Source organism: Antechinus flavipes, chromosome 4, assembly GCF_016432865.1.
Source record: "Antechinus flavipes isolate AdamAnt ecotype Samford, QLD, Australia chromosome 4, AdamAnt_v2, whole genome shotgun sequence".
NCBI classification, from domain to species: Eukaryota; Metazoa; Chordata; class Mammalia; order Dasyuromorphia; family Dasyuridae; genus Antechinus; species Antechinus flavipes.
The window spans coordinates 69,912,051-69,934,227 of NC_067401.1; the positions used below are offsets into that span (position 1 = coordinate 69,912,051).

At 35.2% G+C, this 22,177-nt stretch overlaps 1 protein-coding gene across 2 annotated transcripts in view; it reads left to right on the plus strand.

Annotated features, from left to right (window-relative positions):
• Nucleotides 1-22,177, plus strand: part of DPYD (dihydropyrimidine dehydrogenase) — a 1,007,953-nt gene that overhangs the window by 978,569 nt on the left and 7,207 nt on the right. For both annotated transcript variants that reach the window (XM_051993281.1, XM_051993280.1), the window contains exon 21: nucleotides 6,740-6,883. In XM_051993281.1, coding sequence (XP_051849241.1) covers nucleotides 6,740-6,883 — 144 coding nt within the window. The remainder of the gene's footprint in view (nucleotides 1-6,739; nucleotides 6,884-22,177) is intronic.

A 22,177-nucleotide genomic window follows, 5' to 3' on the forward strand; every position in this document is an offset into this window, starting at 1 on the left:
ACCTTTAGATTGATCCATGAATAAATTATAAACCAAACAGGCTTCTTCACCTTAAAGCTTTGCTGGTTTAAGGTATCATTGTTGATTCATTATATTGTCAGTTTTCTATTGGCAGTGTAATGTTTTTTACATCTGGATAGAGACAATTTTAGTGGAAGATACTGTTATCTTTAAATGAGTAGGATTTAGCTTCTATGGTGAGAACAAATTCATCAATGATGAATCCCCCGAGAAACTACGGAGACAAAAATCTCACTGCCGCTCAAGAATTGTACACTTCATCAGTTACAAGGCAGTTTTTGATAGGCTCAAAAATGAACTTTTCCTCCCTTTGTTTAAGAAATATAGCATGCATATGGAAATATGTTTGCATGATCTCCCAAATATAATCAAAATCAAGGGAGAGGGGCTAGAATGGAGAGATTTCTAACTCAAAACTCCTTTCTTTGAGTTACTGCTAGCTGCAACTTTAGCTAAGAGGAAATAATGAACAGAGATTTAAAATACCTGGTACTGGCCCACTGCTTCTCCTTCTACAATAGGAAATCAATTAACTATATATTCAGACAGAGATTTGAGCTAAATGGTATATTAATCATCACTGATTGCACATATATGCAGTGACCACATTTTAATTTATAATCTTTTTTTTTTTTTAGTAAAGGAGGGCTGACTAGCAATATGAAAATAATTTTAAAGATATAGGGAAATTTATGAGTCACTGGATGAAAAAAAGGCTTTATTTGAGAAACAATAGCTTTTAAAATGATAAGCACCCCAAAATTCCTGGAGCTTCTTAATTACACAAATATGTTTTAAGTACACAGTATAACAGTGAAAATGGTTTGACTTCTTGAATGAATGAAGAAAAGAAATGCTGATGGAAGCACTGAAACACTGAAAGGTTGTATCAGCCTTTAAGACTGCCATGCCCTTGTAGATAGTATTTCTCCACCTTGAAGAATTCCAAATCACTTTTTTTTTTTTTTTGCGTGATAATTACTATTTGGATTGAACTATTTTGTTCCCTCTTCCATTTGAACAGAAGAGTAATTTAAGCAAAAAAAAAAAGTTATCCTTTGAATTTATGTTACAGAGTAGAAGATAGAAGATTCATCAAATATATATTTAGTATAACCTTTACGTAATTTACCCATCAGATTTCTGATGTTTACCAAGCTACTTGTGAAGCCACAAACATCCTCTTTCATTACAAAATGTACAAATGTACAAAAATGTACAAAACCAATAAATTCAGTAGTAAAAATAAAATAAAAATAATGGAGCCTTTGGACCCCAGTATTGCCTAGAACCAAAACTAATGGGACCCATGAGAACTGGATACTAGTACCAGCTCTTCTCTAAACTAACTGCTTGCCCTAGGGCAAAAGTCACGGAATCTCTCTAGACTTAATGTTCTTAATCTGCAAAAAATAAAAAATAAAATAAAATAAAACAAAAAACAAATATGCTATTTTGATCATGTAAGATCTATACTACAAACATGCCCAGTTTTAAAATTCTCTGAGTCTAGAACTATTTAAATAATACTAAAACAGAATGAGGTTAGATGCATTCATCCAAAGCGGGGACCTTTGTAGTTAAAGATTTTATCAAGCACAGTACATTTCAGCAAGAGAATTACCTATTAAGGTAATAGTAATTATATAAAAGAAGTGTGAAGAAAATTCCAAACAGATATATGTCCTGGGAACATGTCTTTAGAAACTGATGAAGCGCTGACTGAATTCCAGGAATAATTTTTGCATATAAAATGTCTGAACTGACAAATCCAAAATTGATTACTTCTTCCAATTGAAGGATTCACTCATATGCTTAATGATTTAGGAGGACCTTACTTATATTATTTATTTTATATTAGCTAAAAGTTACCTGCAGTTTATTTTATTGACATATAGTTGTAAAATGGTCCTTCCCCTCAAAAAAAAAATTATTCCAGACTTTTTGCTTCTAATTCAGAAAAATAATAATGAATTATCATTTACATTACACAAAATAGTAATGAACATATTTACACAGATTTATAGAGCATTTTTCTCAAGACATACACTGCTTTATGGGTGGCCCAGAATATCATTCATTCTGCTTTGGCTATGTGACAATGAGTACCAGTCATTTGATTTCTCAGTGTTCCTGTAAGTCTATAAAGAACTGCTTTTATTATAAAAGAGCTTCCTCACTGGAAATTTCTAATTCTGATGAGTTAACAAGCTCAACTTTAAAAAATAATTTTCTTACTATAATCTAGTGAGATAATTATATATTGTGTTATTATACCCATTATTATACCCATTTTAAAGCTAAGGAACAAAACTCTGAGATACTAAGTCATTTGTTCATGATCCTACAACTGGCGAATTCCAGCAGTATTATCTGCTACTCTAAATATTTCAATAGAGACTAAAGGATTTAAAAACAGATTGATTCTGATAAGAAATCTTGACCCCACAAATTATGAATGTACTTTCATTAACTTTGTAGAAAGTTGATGGGTGGTACAGAAAGCTAGTTGGCTTTATTTAACTTTTTTAAAATTTATTTTAAGAGGATTCCTTTCTGAGAGTAGAGGTCTAAGGGCTATAATTAACTAATAAAATGTACAATGTATAGTCATTAAAATTATTAAAATAAAGAGTTTTTCAGGATAGCTAGGTGGTCCAGTAAATAGAGCACCAGCCAGCCCTGAAGTCAGGAGGATCTGAGTTCAAATCTGGTCTCAAGATACTTAATATTTCCTAGCAGTGTGACTCTGGGCAAGTCACTTAACCCCAATTGCCTCAGCAAAAAATAAATAAATAAATAAAATAATAAAATAAAATGGATTTTTAAAAAATCTGTGATCTGGAGAGTGGACTTTAATTGTATTAACTTAATTGTCCAGTAGCTCCTGATTGCCATATTTCTACTTAGCACCTTTATTCCACTGAAATGCATTAATGTTCCAGTTTACAATCTACAAACTGCATACTGAAATTTCATCTGTAGCTTGGTTTGATTGTGGACTATGATTGAATATTAGTTTACTTCCTCTAGGAAGGGCTCTGGAGAACTGGAAAACTAGTTTTCCTGGTGTATTATACTGTTTCAATAATGAAGCTCAGGGTTTTTAAATAAGTGTGGCGTGGTGAAGCACTTGCCAGGTGCCAGATCAGGATGACCTTGGAGCATTGAAGTGTTCCAAACCTCCATCAGCTAGATAAATAGACTTTATTCTGTGGAAATGAGAAAATGTTTTTGCAGTCTTCTAACACAGCCCTAGCAATTCCAAAACATTTGGAATTCAGTGGTGTCATATTTGCCATGAAAAGTGAAGAGCAAAGGTTGTAGGAAAGGGTAAGGACAGGCTAGAGAAAAATAATTATGGAATAATGAAGGAACTAAGTGCATCTTTGTGTTAAGTTAATACTACTTAGCATTCTTCTCGGAAGCACAGCAAATCCTTAAACCTTGTCTCTTGCTAAATGAACTTTGGAAAGCATAAAGGAAGAACCTTGAAGGTTTTGTACTGTATGTGTGTAATCTTGAATACTGATGCAGCCATTTGAGTCTATTTCCTGTTGTGTGTTTCTATTTTCATGATCTTTTATGCAAACTAAAAAAGTTGTTTTCTGTATGCAGAAATCGATATTTTTACTGCTTTGCTTTTCAGCTATTCTGGGAAATCACAATCAACATTCATCATGATCACTAAAGGGATATATGTAATGATTCAGCATGGTGTCCTTGAGAAATATAGTATATAGGCAACCCAGAATCCCTTCCCAATTTTATCACCAACACATTCACTGTGTGACTTTAGTCAAGTCATTTAACAACTCTGGGGTTGTTTTCTCAGATGCAAAATGAAGAAATTGAACTGGATGGTCATAAATGTCTCTCCTAACTATTTAATAACGTAATACCCTGCTGAAGTTGGGGTAGGAGGGAGGGTCTTATGCTCAGATTCAAAGGGTACTCTCTGTGTTCCAACTCCAGAACTATAATTTCCTACCAGTGAATTTACCATTAATATTAAATCATTAAGCACAACTAGAAAACAGCCAAGGCACTAAGATAGCATGATAATATAGTTACAAAACATGCCCTAACATAAACAGGAGGCCATTTCTTCTACAAATATACCCAACATTTCTAGGAAGAGTGGTCATAAACTTAGAATACAACACTAACAAAGCAACTCACAGCTCTGGTTCTATAGATCTTCAAAGTCTTTTTCTCTTCTCATAATATTCTCATTCTTTTTCTCCTTTGTAATGATTATTATAGTTATTAATAATAAGAACAGCACTTACCTCTCAAGGTTATCATAAGGAGCAAATGAGGTAACATGCCTAAAGAAGTGCATAGTATAATACCCAGCACATAGTAGGCACTCTATATAAACACAAATATCCTTCCCTTCTTCCCTTTTCCTCTAGAAGCAGTTTTTAGTGGGTAGGCCACTTGGCCGGGCTCCCAGCCCACTTTCTCCCTTAAAGCCATAGTTAGCTCTCTTCTCTTGCCAGGAATCAAGTTTCTTGAAGTAGCTTCTTGGCTTGAGTAATGACTCCCTCCAGGGCTGAAAATTTCAGTATTTTTTAAGAATGGTGAATCTTCTTCCAACCAGTGCCAAGCTCCTCTTCTAATTCAAAGAAAATGTTTACATTATAAAAAGCTAACAGGGGAAGATGTGTGTTTGAACTTCATTAGCATATTAATACACTTTTTTTTCCTCAACTGAATTGGGAGAAGGAAAGCATTTCTTCAAGTATAAGGATTTAATTTTTTTTAATAAACTTTGTTTGAAAGCAAGGTGAAAGACAATTCTTTTGTCAATGATCATGGGTATCACTTCTTGATACTAAAACACATCCAAAAGAAATAGAAATGCTGTCTCTGTTAATATTTTAGATGAATAGACTGGTTGTTCCAATGTCACGTATTTTATGAAATTTATAAATGTGTGATCATTGTTGCTATTGAATTAAAAATGCATGAATATTAACTACTGGGATTAGGGTTGTTCTTGTGAGTAGAAATGAAATATGATGCTTTGAAGACCAGTCCTACCTGAAACCATATTGGACTTGTGATCAGGAACATAGATTGAAAGCTGAGAAGACCTTACAAGTAATTCAATCCAATCTTATTGTTTCACAAATGAGGTAACCAATGGAAAAGTAACTGATTGCATTAGTATAAAGAACATTAGGCTTGGAAACTCATTCCATTCACACAGATCACAGATTGGTATATCATCTACAACTTAGCATCTTAGTGAAATAGTTGAGACATTGAGAATTTAAAGAATTTGCTCATGGAAGAAAATTTTTACATGGAAGAGTGCTGATGAAGGCCTCATTTCTAAAATATATAGAGAATTGACTCAAATTTATAAGAATACAAGTCATTCTTCAATTGATAAATGGTCAAAGGCTATGAACAGACAATTTTCAGATGATGAAATTAAAACCATTTCTAGTTATACAAAAAAATGCTCTAAATCACTATTGATCAGAGATATGCACATTAAGACAACTCAGGTACTACTACACACCTCTCAGATTGGCTAAGATGACAAGGAAAGATAATGATCAATTTTGGGGGAGATGTGGGAAAACTGGGACACTGATACATTGTTAGTGGAGTTGTGAACTGAGCCAATCTTTCTGAAGAGCAATATGGAACTCTGCCCAAAGGGCCATCAAACTGTGTATATCCTTTGATTCAGCAGTGTTACTACTGGGCCTGTATCCCAAAGAGATAATAAAAAAAAGGGGAAAGGATTCATATGCAAAAATGTTTGTGGCAGCCCTCTTTGTAGCGGCCAGAAACTGAAAACTGAGTGGATGCCCATTAATTGGAGAATGGCTGAGAAAGTTATAGTATATGAATATTATGGAATATTATTGTTTTGTAAGAAATGACCAGCAGGATGATTACAGAGAAGCCTGGAGAGACTTACATGAACTGATGCTGAGTGAAATGAGCAGAACCAAGAAAACATTGTACATAACAACAAGAATATACAATGATCAAATCTGATGGAAGTGGCTTTTTCCAACAGCGAGGTGATTCAAGCCAATTGCAATGGTCTTGTGATGGAGAGAGGTGTCTCTACCCAGAGACAGGGCTATAGGGACTGACTGTGGAGCACAACATAGCATTTTCACTCTTTTTGTTGTAATTTGTTTGCATTTTGTTTTCTTCCTCATTTTTCCTTTCTGGTCTGATATTTTTTATACAGCACGATAATTGTGGAAATATGTGTAGAAGAATTGCACATATTTAACATACATTGGGTTACTTGCTGTCTGGGGTAGAAGGGAGGGAATAATTTGGAACACAAGGTTTTGCAAGGATGAAATGTTGAAACTTATCTATGTATATGTTTTGAAAGTAAAAAGCTTTATTTTTTTTAAAAAAGCATTTGTCCATGGTCACTTAGTATATAAGATATAGAATCTGAATTCAGGATTTCAAATGCTATCTCATTTAGCTTGGTGAAATCAAGATATACAGATCACTTAATAGATATAGTTCCTAATATTTACGGATATTGCCAAAATCTCCTCTATCTGTTATCTCTTCTAATTAGAATGTAGAATCCTTAAGATCAGAGGTTCTTTTATCTTTATATTCTTAGAGTATAGGAAAGTGCTTATAAATGCTATTTTGTCCATTCATTCAAACCTATATAAAGAGCTAACTATTTCTTATTTGTTTGTTTCTGCTTTAGAAACTGCCAAACTTTGGGCCTTATCTTGAGCTGCGGAAAAAAATTTTAGCAGAGCACAAGATGAAACTGAAGGAACAAAATGTAGCTTTGTCACCTCTGGAAAAATCCTACTATGTTCCCAAGAAGCCCATTCCAAAAATCAAGGTAACAAAATTAAAACTAACACCCAAATAGAAAGAGTTGCCTATTGCAATGTTCCAAGTGTTCATTAACTCTAAATGATTTGTGTAAACTCACAAAAAGCCACATAGACATGTTCTACTATTATTCCATTCACATTGCATAATAATTACTGGCATTTATTTAGCACTTTGCACTTTCCAAACTGCCATTGTATGCTGGCACCTAGTAAAGTAGCTGGACCTAGTAAAATTCATAGAATTGCAAATATACAAGAAACAGTCAAAAAAAATTTAATCCCACCCTCAACCCCCAAAATGCATCTTGTCTATAAAATCCCAGATCACATAGTGTTGAAGAACTCATTATACCCCCAAAAAAGTTTAAATGGGTCACAATAAATGTTCCACATGTGGACTACTCAGGGCAATTAGCATAATCATCATAAATTTCACCCCAGAACAGAAGCATGTGAAAGACCTAATCTGCTCAAGAGAACCCTCTTCCATGATAAAGGCAAACAGTTTTGGAAAATATCTCTCTCTGTGTTTTATACCTCAGCTATCATTAATAAACAGAGATCATCAGAGTTGTCTCTGTTGCTAAGTCTTTCAAATATGAGGGGAAATTTAGTTTCCCCTTCTTCCCATATTTGATGTACTCACAGAAAGCAAAGCATAGATAAGAGTATTGAATTATAATGTGTTTACCAGGTATTAACTTTATTTGATCTATTTATGAAAGGAAAACACCTTTCCCTAAGTGAATCAGAAAGAACAATGTTTGATTAAAAAAAATAAGTCATGATCCTGGAGTTTTTAGATAAGTGGGCCTTGGCAAGAGATGATCACAAGATGGCAAGGTATTGTTTTTGGTGGAGGCCCATGTAGAGGAGGAAGAACTGCCTCTAGCAATAGAACTCTTGGTCCAAAAGGAAAAACCCTATTCAATTCAGCATCTTTAGGCATATTTGTGGGAACAGAGAAACAGGGATGCAAAGAGTTAACTCAAATAAATTATCTTAGAGGAGTTGTTCTTTTGGAAGCAAGACTAAGCTTGTTATGGATTGGAGAGTTAGATCTGGCAATTGAGAATGAGTTATGGAAAAGAGCAGGCCCTAGGAATCCAGTTAGGTACCCAATATTAGAAATGCCATAAGGTATCTTTAAGGGACTCTTTTAGAAGAGATGTTACTTTTAGGCACTACAATGCTAAGTTATTAACACTGGCCACATGTATGCCCCATGTCTGCCTCACTGAAACTGTACTGACTCCTAAGTTTATGCCCTTCTTCTCATGGGTTAGTAGGAGAATTAGTGGGAGAAAGTGCTGTAGGTTTCTTTGCTAAAAGGTATTTGTGTCTGTAGACTGTAATGGGGAAGCACAGCGGTGGAAACTCATTGGCAAGACTATTTACAAAATACTTCCCTGCCCCAAGGTACACACTTGCTACCTGATATTAGACAAACCTGTCTGAGCAATTTGGGGAATACCTCAAGAGGGTATATTCCTTCTATTTTCTTTCCTCTGAGATAACCTCCCATTTTCATTGTTTATATCTTGTATGTATTTAATTGATTATATCTTGTCTACCCAATTAGAATGTGTGTTCTGTCAAGACAGGGATTGTATTTTGCTTTTCTTAGCTTAATGCATAGTAATTAGCTACCATCGAGGATCAGTGCTTTTCTCTTTGTGGGTACTCCCTTCATTGACAGACCAAAATTATTCTATAAATTAAAAATTGGTTTTCATGAGTTGTGTCAAAAGAAGTCACCACTTTTTAAATACCCTTCTGGTAATGAGTCTCTCTGATCCTAACTAAGATTGCTCCTTGGCTGGGAGACATACAGTCTATAGCCAGGCATGAATTCAAAGCTTGGGTAAAACCTGTGAGGATGTATAACATATGAAACTCCAAAGTTACCTATATACTCGAATTTAAGCATCACAGACAATTTTAAGAGAGTTCTTCAAATGCCTACTTTTTAAAAAAGTCTCAATTATTTCTTTGCCTTTTTTGTACTCTTTATATCCTATAGGCTCTTAACGTCTAATGGGCAAGTTATTTCTGCATAAGTGAGTGAAACTTTAAATCTTATGAATTTTTTTCACTTTGCTTTTTATTTCTTAAAATATACTTTAATCTGTTCTTTACAAGGTTATTCTTTGTGTGTTGGCAAAGATGAGTTGCATTCAGAATCAGTTTCATGGAAATGTTTCTAGTTTCCCATACGATTGCATCATGGTTCTAGATACAAAAATTTCTGCTTATTTCTATGGTGAAGCAGACTCTAGTCCACAATAGAGTTCCCAACTTCCATTTTTTTATACTAGATACTTTGCTTCCTTACATATTCTACAGTCCAGTGACACTGGACTATGTGCTGTTTCTCATACATGAAATTCCACCAAATTCTACTATTTGTCATTCTTTACAAAAATTTGGTTTGGCATTGTCTGCTAAATAGATAGGACTTTTAATGTACCCCTCTGGCTGTTAGTGAAACAATATTCTCTAGGTTGAAAGATTTAGAGTTTAAATTTCATTGGATTTGTACTTCACCTGTTGAACAAAGTCAAGAGACACCCAGAATTATACTTGATGTGCTGCACCACTTCATTTCTATGGCTCCAAATAAAACGAACACTTGGGACTTTTAGCTGCTTTATAGTCTTACAGATTCAGACACTCTCTTGAACAAAAAGCATAGGTTGGAAGAAAATTTATTTGTCCTAGGAACCTTGACCGAACTTCCATTAAATCATTTCAGTGTCATTAAATGAATGAATCGTGCATACTGATGGGGAGGAGAGAACCAGAAACTGTTGTGCATTAGCTTCAACCCACAAAGAATAGTACTTTACAACATACTTTTTTTTTATGTTAGTCGTAAGACAATCTTTTTTTTTTTATTTTAAGTTAGTGAAAACTTCCATCATCTCTTTTTTAAATATATAAATTAGTAGTTCTCCTTTTCCTGTAAGTATAAGTATAGTCTCAGTTTCTGGTCTGCTTTCTTCTTTTATATAAGAAGTCCCAAAGAAAAACGTTATTTATGTTTTTTAACAACGGAAAAGTCAACTACTTCCAAAGGCAATTTGACCTTATGGGTTTTTCAGTCCTATTTTCTTTTCAGGTACAGTTTTGGTATTATTTGAAGCAGGGAGAGAATCAACTCTACTTGCAGTAAGTCTGCTACTTTACTATTAGAAATAAAAGCTACAAAGAGATAAATAAATCATAGAAAGTGAAAGTTCAGAAAGAGGGAGTTGATAAAGACATGAAAGTGAAGGGCTAAAAAATGAAGACAAGTTTGGACAACTGAAAGGATTAAACCCAGATTTTTGAAAGTCAGGCACCTTAACAATCCCCAAGTGAAAGAATTTCACTTTAGAACTCAGCTCAGAAAAAAAAAAATCCAATGTAATAAACTACAAAAACCCCAGAGAAAATATTAATGACTGACATTTCAGAACTTTAACCACATCTCTGAAGACTTGCTAAGAACCTTCTGCTGAAGGGTATCAGTCCCACTATTTCCAACCAGAGACTATCCACATTCCTTGTGCTATTGAATCTTGAAAAATCTTGTGCCCAAGCAGCATGCAGTCTGGAAACAGATGGGAAGCATGTGGAATGTTTAATATTCATCCGTTTTAGGTACAATTGTCCCTTGAGGAGATAAAGAATTAAAAATTTTGAGGCAATTGGTTATTTTCTTAATTGATTATAGATTTAGAGGTAGAACGGATCAAACCTTTCATTTCACAAGTAAGCATACCAAATGATACCAAAAAAGGCTTCTTTTCTTACCCAAGATCCTAGAGGGAAGGCAGAGCTAAGATTCAAACATGAAGTCTTTGATTCCATATCTAATGCTCTTTTCACTATACTTTCTGGCTCCTTCTAAGTTTTCCTGATTTCCAGAGTTCCATTCATTTGTGGTTCACCTTGTGAAATGTGGTATCTGACAGAGGTAGAAATTCATGTGTTCTTACTGGAAGGGAGAGAGGACTTATTTTTATAGAGTCAATTCATTCTCCACACAGATACCAAAGTACAAGTCACCCCTCTACTCAGTAAACAACCATTGTTCCCTCTTATGTCCAGGATCTAATATAAAATACTTTATATTTTATTTAATGCCCTTCACACCTTCATCCCTTCCTGCCTTTCCAGTCTCCTTGTTGCTGTTTTCACTTCTATTTTTTTTTATTCTTTTAATTAACAAGCATTTATTTTCTCTCCCTCAGAGGAAAAAAAATGAAAAAAAAAACTATATACAGAGTCAAGCAAAACAAATTCCCACAATGACCATGTCTAAAATAAGTCTTATTCTATCTCTTGAGTCCCTGTTTTCTGTCAGGGACAGCATGAATGCATGCATCATCAATCCCCTAGAATTGTGGTTGGCTTTTACAAGGTGAAATAAACAGTTGGAAAATAACATTGTAAAGACAAAAACCTTTTCCACTCTTTTTATACTTTATGCCCTTCCTTTCTTGCTTTATGATACTAGCCATTCCTCATGGTGAAATTATCTCCCAGCTCTGTGCCTAGAATGTTGCCCCTCCTTACTTCTGCCCCTTTACTTTCCTGCCTTTCTTCAAACTTCAGTTCAAAGTTTACCTCATGAAAGAGACCTTTCCCATCATACTTATCTAGTCCATAGGGTTAATACTTTTTCTTTGATATTATGTAATTTTCCATTTATACCATATATATATTGTGTTGTCTCCGCAAATAGATTGTGACTTCCCTGAGGTTACAGAAACCACTGGGAGGGGGGCTTCTATTTTTATCCCAGCATTCATTGCAATAATTGGCATATAGAATTTAATAATTATTGCCTAACTGAATAGGATTCAGCTTTAAGATCTGGAAGGTTTCTCAAAGATCTTTGAATCCACTCCTTTCAATTTACAGATCAGGAAACTGAGGCCAAGATAAGTTAGATGCCTAAAGTCACCTAAATGGCAGTTCAAATATACATCTTATTTTCCTGGCTCCAAGCACAGCTATCTATTCATTAAACCATGATATTTTGGCCTCCTCTGGCATCTACACATTATTTGGGACTTAACCCCTATTTTACAGGATTAAGTATGTACTTATATCCTAGTACCTTATATACTCATGGCAAATATTCAGCAGTTAATAAATGCTTGTTGATTAATTGATTTCAGAATGGAACCAAGGAGGTTCTGATAAATTGAGTAAGATATAAATAGAATAAATTAGTCCAGTCTTCTGGGATCAAAAACTACAAATAATGGAAAGAGAATTGAACTAAGAATGAAGTAACCTGGATTGTAATCTTAGTTCTGCTACTCTGTGACTAAAAGCAACCTTTAGAGCCAAAATTTGTTCATCTATAAAATGTGAGAGGGTTGGAGAGTAGATAATGTCCAAAATCCTTCTTCATATACTTTAAAACTTCCAGTACAAGACACCTTTTTAGTTTCAGGATTTAAGTATAGAGAAAAATATGGAAAATGGTCATAGATTTGTCCTACAGATATAGCAAACATTCCCAAAAGAACCTTTAGGAAGCTTTATACAATAAATTATTGGTTCCCCAAAATCAAGTTTGGAAAATGCTTAGCACACCATCATTTCCAAGAAAGTTCTAAATTGTTTGGCAATAAAACATGTTTTAGAATTGAGATTGAAAAAGAGGTGAGAAGAATTTTCTTCTAGGGCGGTATCTGGCAATATAACTCTCTCTATGAACTGTCATCCTTCTGACAATTTAAATTTTACCACCTGTTACGATCAGCATCTTATCTGGTATTGGAATGAATGACAGGTGGCCCTGCTTGTAAGTGAGGAGGAAAAAGTAGCATCAGGCAACAAAATTACTCTGAGCCAACATCACAATATAGTCCTTCTATATGGTATGTGGAGCAAGTGAGTATTTGTATCTTTTTCTACTGTTCTCCACAATGTCTCATCTTGCACATCATTCACTATAGAGCACTGGTGTCCCAATGGTTAGAGCACTGGTCCTGGAGTCAGGAAGACCCAACCTCAGACATTTCTTTGCTGTGTGATCTAGGGAAAGTCATTTAATCTATTTGCCTTAGTTTCCTCAATAAAAAAATAGGAATAATAATAATAGCATCTCCCTCCCAAGATTTTGTGAGAATCACATCAGTTCATATTGGTAAGTGTTCAGCAGAGTGTCTAGGACTTAGTTGTGATCCCTATTTCTTTCCTTTCCCTTTTCTTGCCATTGGATCCTCTTAGTCACTCACAGATGCACTGAGCATTCCTTTCCTAGGGAACTGGCTCGCTGACTTGTCCCTATATGGCAAGAGTTCTTAAACTTTTTGTGTGTCTTGCTTTACCTTTAGCAATCTGGTAAAGCCTATGGACCTCTCAGAAAGATATTTTTAAATGAACAAAATATAATATACATATATTATATGTATTATATATGTTGTATATATAATTATAAAGGAAACCAATTATATGCAGTCATTTTCAAGATATTTACATAGTGACTATTATGTTCAAACACTGTGTTAAAGAAGGTTTTTTGTTATTGTTTTTAACAAATATTATCTTATTTGATTTTTTAAAAATTCATGGACATCAGGTTAAGATCCACTGTTAAAAGGGAGAGAACTTCAAATTTCCTGTCATTAAAAGAGATATTATTACATGCTTAAAATATAGTTCCAGACCAGAGTACCTTCATTTCTGAAATTATATTTTTATATTTTTTCTTAAAACTTTCCCGGACTTCCTTAATCATAATGCCTTCCCTCTATAACAATCTCCATTTTATTCCATATATCTTAGTTGTTTACATGTTTCCCCATCAAACTGTGAGTTCCTTGAGAACAGAAATATCTACTGCCTTCCCTTATAACCCTATCACTTAGCAGAATGGTGCTAAGCACCACATAGTGGGTGCTAAATAATAAATGCTTGTTATCCTTGCCAATGGTCAGGAACACACTGGGGCCTTACCTACCAAGTCTGGGGCATGAATGTCATGCTTGCTTAGTGTAAATTTTACACTTTAATATCTCCTCTCCCTAGCCCCCCTTATTCAGGTCATTGTTTCCTACAGTTCTAGAGACTTAAGGGGGTCCCCCATAGTTCCAGAGTCTACTCTAATACCCCTTGGAGCAACTGGATGGGGTTATTTAAATGATCAGAAGCTGATTCCAGAAGCATCTTGGAAGAGGAAGAGGGGCAAGTATTCCCTGGAATTGCCCTTGTAGTAGGAAGTGAAATATTTGTAACATATACATGAAAACATATATAGCAGTACAAGAAATGCTTGTTTTTGCTGAATGTAAGCTGTTGTTCCATTAGAATATTGACTTATACTATTAAAATATATTATAATGTCTAAATAGCCTCTCTAGAACCTGAATGGCAGTTCATCTCAATCTCTCTAACTTCTTATACTTCTTATTTTCTATGACATTCAATTTGATAATTCTACCTCATCTTGTTATTTAAGTGTTCATGTTTATTATTTTTTCCCTTCCCAGATAAGACTGTAAGTTCTCTGAAGGCAAGAGCTAGTCATATTTTCTTTGCTCTCCACTCACCCTCATCATAGCTTCTTGTTCAGAATTAGACATATATAACATGCTCAATAAATTAATCTATCTGGTAATGCTTATATGTATAAATAGTAGAGTGCATTATTATTTATTATGAACTATATTTTAAGAGGCTTTAAATTTTTGTCAGTACTTCTCTTAAGAGCCCCCTAAAGTGATAATATCAAGTTAACAAGCATTTATTATTTAGCACCCACTATGTGCTACATATTCTGCTAAGTAATAGGGTTATAAGGAAAGGCAGTAGATATTTCTGTTCTCAAGGAACTCACAGTTTGATGGGGAAACATGTAAACAACTAAGATATATGGAATAAAATGGAGATTATTATAGAGGGAAGGCATTAATGATTAAGGAGGTCTGGGAAAGGCTTCTTACAGAATGTCAACTTTTAACTGATACTTGAAAGAAGTCAGGAGAAGCAGGACTCAGAAATGAGGGAGGGAGTTCAGCCAATGAAAATTCTCTGATTTGGAAGATGGAGTTGTATATGATAGATTTCCTACAGTAAAGAATAAATCAATCAGTCAAAAAATATTTATCAAGCCCCCGATAAGTTCCAGGCTTTGTGCTAAGTACTAGGGATACAATAAGAAGTAAAAGACTGTCCCTGCAAGTAAGGAGCTCAGAACTTAATGGAAGGGTTGTTCTCAAGGCCAGAGAGGAAGGGAATCATTCACAAACCCTGCTTATTCTGCAGCTCTAGCACCTCTTGTCACATCTCCTATGGCAACTAATTTCTTTTTTTCCATCTTCAGTAAAGCAGCTATTATTTACTATGTCTATAAAATTGTTATTCAATTTATTTCTTTCACTTAACATATTCCAGCTTATGTCTCAGGGACTGAAAGTCCTCATCAATATTGTCTTGTTCTTTCTGTAAGCTTTTAAAAGTTTCTTCTATCACCTTTCCTATCATATTGCTTTCTATGATAAGATAAATGAGCTGTAAGAATTTCTCACTACCACCTTATTCAATTTATTATTGTTTAATTTGATCCATTATAATTCCTAAATGTTCATCTTCAAAGCTTCTTATAGCAATTTCTTCTTACATCTCACTTAGCTAGAGTGGTTTCAATACAAAAGAAAAGATATAGTACCATGTTGGCTGCCTTCAAGTATTTGAAGAGCCATCGGGTAGTAGAGAAATTAGACATTCTGTCTCACCCTAGAGGACAGACCAAGCAGTTAATGGATAGAACAGAGGCAGAGTTAGCCTTGATATATAGTAAGACCTTCTCACAATTGAGGTAATTCAAAAGTAGAAGGAGCTGCCTTAGTTAAGGAGTAAGTTCACCTTACCGGCTCTTAGAAAAGAGAAAATAATCTTTCAATAGCTACATTGAAGACAAAAATTCTGTTCAGGTATGAGATAAGCCCAAGAGCCCCAGGAAGAGCATACTTCCTACCAGATCTCAGATACTTTCATGTCAGCCTTCAAAACCATCATCAGCAAAGCCATCATCAGCCCAACCTCACAAACTGAGGACCCTCCACATGGCAGACAAGCCAAACTGAGCTAAAGCTTCAAAGCATTGTGGGCCAGACAAGTCATACCATGATCAATACCTCAGTCACCCTCACTGATAGAGATAGTCTAAGACCCCAGAAGCCTTGAGAATGGCATTGCCTTCTGTCCATTGATCCTTCTTCCAGCCAAGACCCAAGGGAGCAGTATTTGTGTTGGGCTGCTAATTTTGTAACAACCAGCTCTCACTAAAGGAAGTATTTTTAATATTAATCTGCATCATTGATATTTTCTCCATCACATCAAGTGTAGACAATCAACAAACAAGCACTGATTTAAAGCTTTTTCTAATTTCCAAGTTGTAAACATTCACACTGGGACTTTAAGAATGACCAAGACATCTCTAAGAACAATTCCTGTGGAGAAAGGCCCTATCTTTTCACTACCAATAGCAAATTCTGATCAACCACCATGGACAGGAAGATATAAACAAGAACCTCAAGAATGGCAGCATCTTCCAGACCATTGATCTTGCCTCAAGTCCAAACATTCTCTTCCCCAAATTAGTATGCAGATAATTAATTCCTATGGAAAAGGAACCAACCATAGTTGTCTACACCATAAATAAGACAGCTTAGCCAAAACAACAAAAGCATTCTGGAGAAACAGGAGGTGCCGTGGGCCAGGCAAATCAAACCACTCTTCTTATCTCTCCTGAGAACTAGGTGGAGACATCTAAGAGCCAGGGGACCTGCAGAGCTCAGCAGCTTTCATTATGGGGACTGATCACTGTGGGGAGAGAATTTTAGTCTAATGTCTTTTTTTTTCTACTACATCATGCTGCCTGCTATTCTCATATCCATTTTTCCTGACATCCCTGAAGGACATGGATGTTTTATTGATCCATTTGATAAAAGCAATAATTTTAGTTTTGGGGAAAAGAGGGAATAATAAACATTTATTAAGTGTCCTTCAAGTACCTTAGGCACTGGCCTAAACCCTTTACAAGTAGCTCAATTTGATTTGATCCCCACACTAAGGTAGGGTGAAATAAGGTAATTGCTATTCTGATCTCCATTTTACAGTTAAAGAAACTGTAGCAGGAGATGAAATTACTTTTCCAGGGTCATTACAGCTTGTAAGTGTCTATAACCAAATTTGAACTCAGGTTTTCCTGATTCTAGAGCCAGCCTTCTATCCTCTGTGCCACCAAGGTGCCTTTGATAACAAATTCTCTATATACATATCAGTTTTCTTCTGATCTGCTTCTACTTTTGTTTCTCACCCATTCCCTTGGAGGACATCACACACACAAACACTCCTTCCCCAACACTTTCTGCACTACTATCTAAGGACTCTTTATTACTTTTTTGATTTTCCCTATAGTGTTTCTTCAGTTACTTACACAATATTTTGTTCTTTTTTGCCTTTCTTTGTTTTTTTTCCTTAGGGCCTGAATTCTCTGTCTTAGTGTTTAATATTTTCTCTGTCCACCCATCTGTTTATTTTAGCTCATTTCTTCCTTCCTCTCTCTCTGCTGGCCTCTTTATAGATTCCTCTGTTCGATAGTTTAAACTCCATGACACTGCTTTGTTTACCCTCTCAGCTAGCTCAGTGTATTATTCCCCATCTGCTGCAGAGAGAGCACCCTAGTGTCCCACAAATCCAACTCCCTCTTGTTTGAACTAGTCTTTCAGTCAAGCATCCAAATTCTCATCTACCATCTCTTCCCTGGTAATATGATTTGTGACAGGGAGATTATTTCTCAGAAAATTAAAACTGTTACAGACCTCATTGTTCTTTCTTTTTTCCTGAGTGCTTGATATTTATTGGAAGCATTATCCTTTTAAGGCAATTAAATTACAGAGTTACATCCATGAAACAATTAAAAAATATATCTAATCATTCAACTTGAGTACTGCTATAGGTATGGTAGGAATAAGGGGCAAATCATGTAACATCTTTGAATCTTCCTTTCCCCATCTAAAATGACATTTATACTATTTACTTCAGAAAGTTGTCCTGAGGAAAGGACATCATAAACCTTTATGTGCTATAATGACATGAATTATGACTGTTAAGAGTTCAGAAAAAGAAAGGAACTGGCAACTTAGAACATTTTCCTATTTCTCAATAACAACATAATTCCAATTTTTCTAGTGCTGTCTTGAGGAAGGATGTGTAACATCAGGGCTAGGGACCCTAGTAATTGCCTTGCTGAAAAATCTAGGCTCATCTTCCAAGAGTGGCTTTTCTTGAGACTGATGATGTCAGAGTGGATAAAGGAATTAAGCTCATTCTGTTGCCAGCATATGCTTTGCTTTGCCTCCCTGCTCACTGGAAGAGTACAGGATATCTCAGGCAAACCCCTTTAGTGTAATCTAACTCTGGCACCAGGAGGGATGTTGGATGCCCTGATGACACAAAGAATTTGGAAAATGAGAGACTTGGGTAACATTTTTATTTTTCCTGCCTACTAACTATTAAAGCTTTAGAAAGGCACTTCCTATCTTTTGGTCTCAGTTTCTTCATCTATAAAGTCTCTGAGATTCTATGTACTATGTACTACCTGGCAACAAATCTAGGATCTTTATCTAATACCATTTTACAGTGAAATATTATCTGTCCTTTATATCCACTTACCTTGAGCTGAACTTTCAGGAAATGACACATCATGCAGTGCTAGTAAAAGCATAGAAATTCATATTTAATCAAAATGTTTAAGCATGAGCATAACCCAGAAGGGGTGTGATTTTTCCCCCTCTTCCTTCTCCCAATTCAGAACTAACCTTTTAACAACAGCTCAGGGTTCCCAAGAAATATTGAAGATGTTAATGTCTAAAATGCTTTTGGTTATTTATGCCAATGAATCAATTGACTAGGAATCCCCCAAAATCAAGGATGAACTGTTTAGCATAATTAGCTAAATAAAATGATTAGACTGAATCCTAGGATCCTTTATAATATGAGTTTGACAACATGTGCTGAACAGATGGGTGAGGATACATATCTTCCTTCCTCTACATCCTCTCCTCCAAATTGGGCGTTTTATCTACAGTGTGAAGAATTTAACATAACTTATTCTTGGGGCTTTCCCCAAAAAGGGATGTCTGGAACAAATTTCTCGACCTTCAATTATCCACACCCATCTTCGAATAATGATTGCAAGTTTTCCTAATCTCCAAAGATATATGACTCAGTGGGGACCTGTCCAACCATATGTGCTTGACTGATTCTATGTCTTTCAACTGACTCCAAGATACAAGGTTTGTGCTCAGGAGATTTATCTAGTTTTTCAATGCTCTTTGAAGGCTGTATTTTTTTTTAACCAATGTGTAGATTTTCCAACCATGTGAAATAATAATTTATTTTTAATATCATATGCAAGTACAACTTTACCTAATAAATTGTCATCATCATTATTTTTTTGTATGGAAATTCTTTTAGAAAATTTGGAAGATGAAAAGGAAGTTATATCATATACCATGCTGCTATAAGAGCTAGAACCTCCAAATGTTTTTATTCCATTTAATTTCTCATTCCATTCTAATATTTTTAATAACTTTTTTAAAGCTTTGCTCTAAATCTGAGGCAAGTTGTCTTCCTTAGGCAGCATAGGACCATTAGCAGTCGCTTGTAGTTCAATATAAATATAGAAGGAAGTCTCCAATGAAATGCTCCAGAGATCTGCCCTTGGCTTTGTATAGCTTAACACTTTCATCCATGATGTGGATAAAGGAATGGGCAGCATGTTTATCAGTTTTGCCAATGACACTATCTTAGAGGGACGGCTAACACAGATTGACAGAGTCAGGGTCCAGAAAGACCTTGACAGGCTACAACATTGGGATGAATTTAATAAAATCAAACTTAATAAAGATAAAATAAATGTTTTACACTTGGCTTCAAAAAACTGACATGCATGCAAAATAATAAAACATGGATAGACAACAGTTTGTCTGAAAGAGATCTGGAGTTGTTAGTGTATTGTTCAATATGTGACAAGGAAGTTCTAATTAGACAGGTAATATATATTTGAGGGCTATGCCAATGCACATATTTTCTAGGAACAAGAAGGTAATAATCCTATTTTACTCTGAACTGGGTAATTATACCAGGAACACTATGCTCAGTTCTAGATACTACATTTTAGGAAGAACAATGGTTAGATGGGGGATACCAGAAAAAAGGAGCACAAAATAGTGAAGAGATTTGAGTTCATGTTATATAAGGATTGGTTGAAAGAATGGGGGATAATAACATAGAGAGAGAAAGGGTTCAGGAAAAACATAAATATCTTCAAGTACTAGAAAGACTTATGTATTCAAAAGGGATTAGCATTTTCTGCTTGGTCTTCATGGATAGATCCAGGAAGTGAAAGCCACAAAGAGGCATATGCAGGCTTGATATGAGAAAAAATAATTAGAACTGCCTGAAAGTGGAATGGTGTGTCTCAAGGGCTAATGAGTTCTCTATCACTAGTGAGCTTCAAGCAAAATCCAGGTGACTACTTGTCAGAAGTATGGATTTTTTTTTCCAGATATGTGGTAAACTAGGTTTTCTTACTCTAAAAAATTCTATGCTTCTGTAACTACTTCTGGGGGAAAAAAATCTGGAAATCACTGCTCTTTCTCTAAAAGAACCCTATAGTGCTTATGAGACTGTCAGTGGAGTAATCTGTATAATCACTTTGACTGAATCAACTCATCATTTCAAACAGTGGACCAGTTCAGCCAATGACTATTTTGATCAATGTCTTTACAGAAATGACATGTTGTTTTTGCCATCAATCAGGCATAGCTTCTCATAGCCAAAGAGTCACTTCATGCACTTATTCCACAAAGTATTGGAAAAAAACTAATCAAGGTCTAACCAATAGTGATCAAGATACATGCTTATCATCTATGTTTAATAAATCTCAAAAGAACATTTCAGATCAACACAGCATAATTTTATTAAATGCTTCCTCTGTGTCAGGTACTATGCTAATAAGCACTAAAAATGTAGAAATGAAAACAATAACCTGTTCCCCCAAGAAGTTCAGATTCTATTGGGTAAAAACAACATATACCTGTATACCAACTAGAGGAAGCAGGAAAGGCTTCTGAAAGGAGATGTTGTTTGTAATGGGTCTTGAAGGGATCTAGGAACTCTGAAGAGGTTGGGATGAGAAGGGAGAGTATTCCACATATGAGGAACAGTCTGAGCAAATCCAGGAGGCAAGAGAGGGAATGTTGTATACAGGGAATAGCACACTAAGTCAATTTGGCTTGAATGTTAACAGCACAGAGGGGAATAATGTGACATAAATCTGAAAAAGATAGATTAGAATCAGATTGTGAAGAGCTTTAAATGCCAAAAAGTTGTGCTTTTGTTTTATCATGAAGGCAATTGGGAGCAAAAAGAAGGATCTTGAGTTATGGAGTGACCTGGTCACACCTGAGCTATAGGAATATTGATTTGGTGGCCTTGTGGAGGATAAATTAAACAGAGAAATGAGCTACAGAAAGTATTTGAGAGACTATTGCAGTAGCTAAAGATGAGGAGTGATAAAGATCTGGATTAGAGTAATATTCAGAAAAGAGGACAAATGCAAGAGTGTTTTGTAGGTAGGATCAACAAAACTTGACAATTGATTAAATATGGCAGGAAGAGAAAAGGAGAAGAGTTAAGGCTGAGTTCAAGGGTTAAGTGACTGGAATGATCATGGAGTCTTTATTGAAATGGGAACCTTTAAATTAAGGAAAGATTTAAGGAAAAAAGATAGAGGAGGGATAAGGGACCAGGTGAAGAGACTCCCCCTACTAATTCAATTCAGTGCTAAAATGCTAAAAATGAGAGTTCTATTACTTGCCTGGAGACACATGTTCACTAAATGTCACAGGTGAAACTTAAAACCAGGTTCTTCTAGCTCCAAAGACAATTCCATATTTATAACGCCATACTTCTTTTAGGAAAGAAATATTCAGTTCTATTTTGGACTTGTTGAGTGTGATATTTCCATGATGATGCCTTGTATCCCAATATTTATACACAATTAAATGTCATAATCCAAGCAATATACATTCTTTGTAGAACTTTTTGCTGTATGTGACTAGGCTCTCCTCTGTTACATGACCATGGATCTGAGTAAGAAAACTCTATATTATTCCAGGGATAGATATCATTAGTCCAATGTCAAACTTTAACCAGTTGGTTGGGAATTTTAAGTAAGCCCATTTATGATTGGACGTTGTGCCTCCTCAGTGAGACTGGCA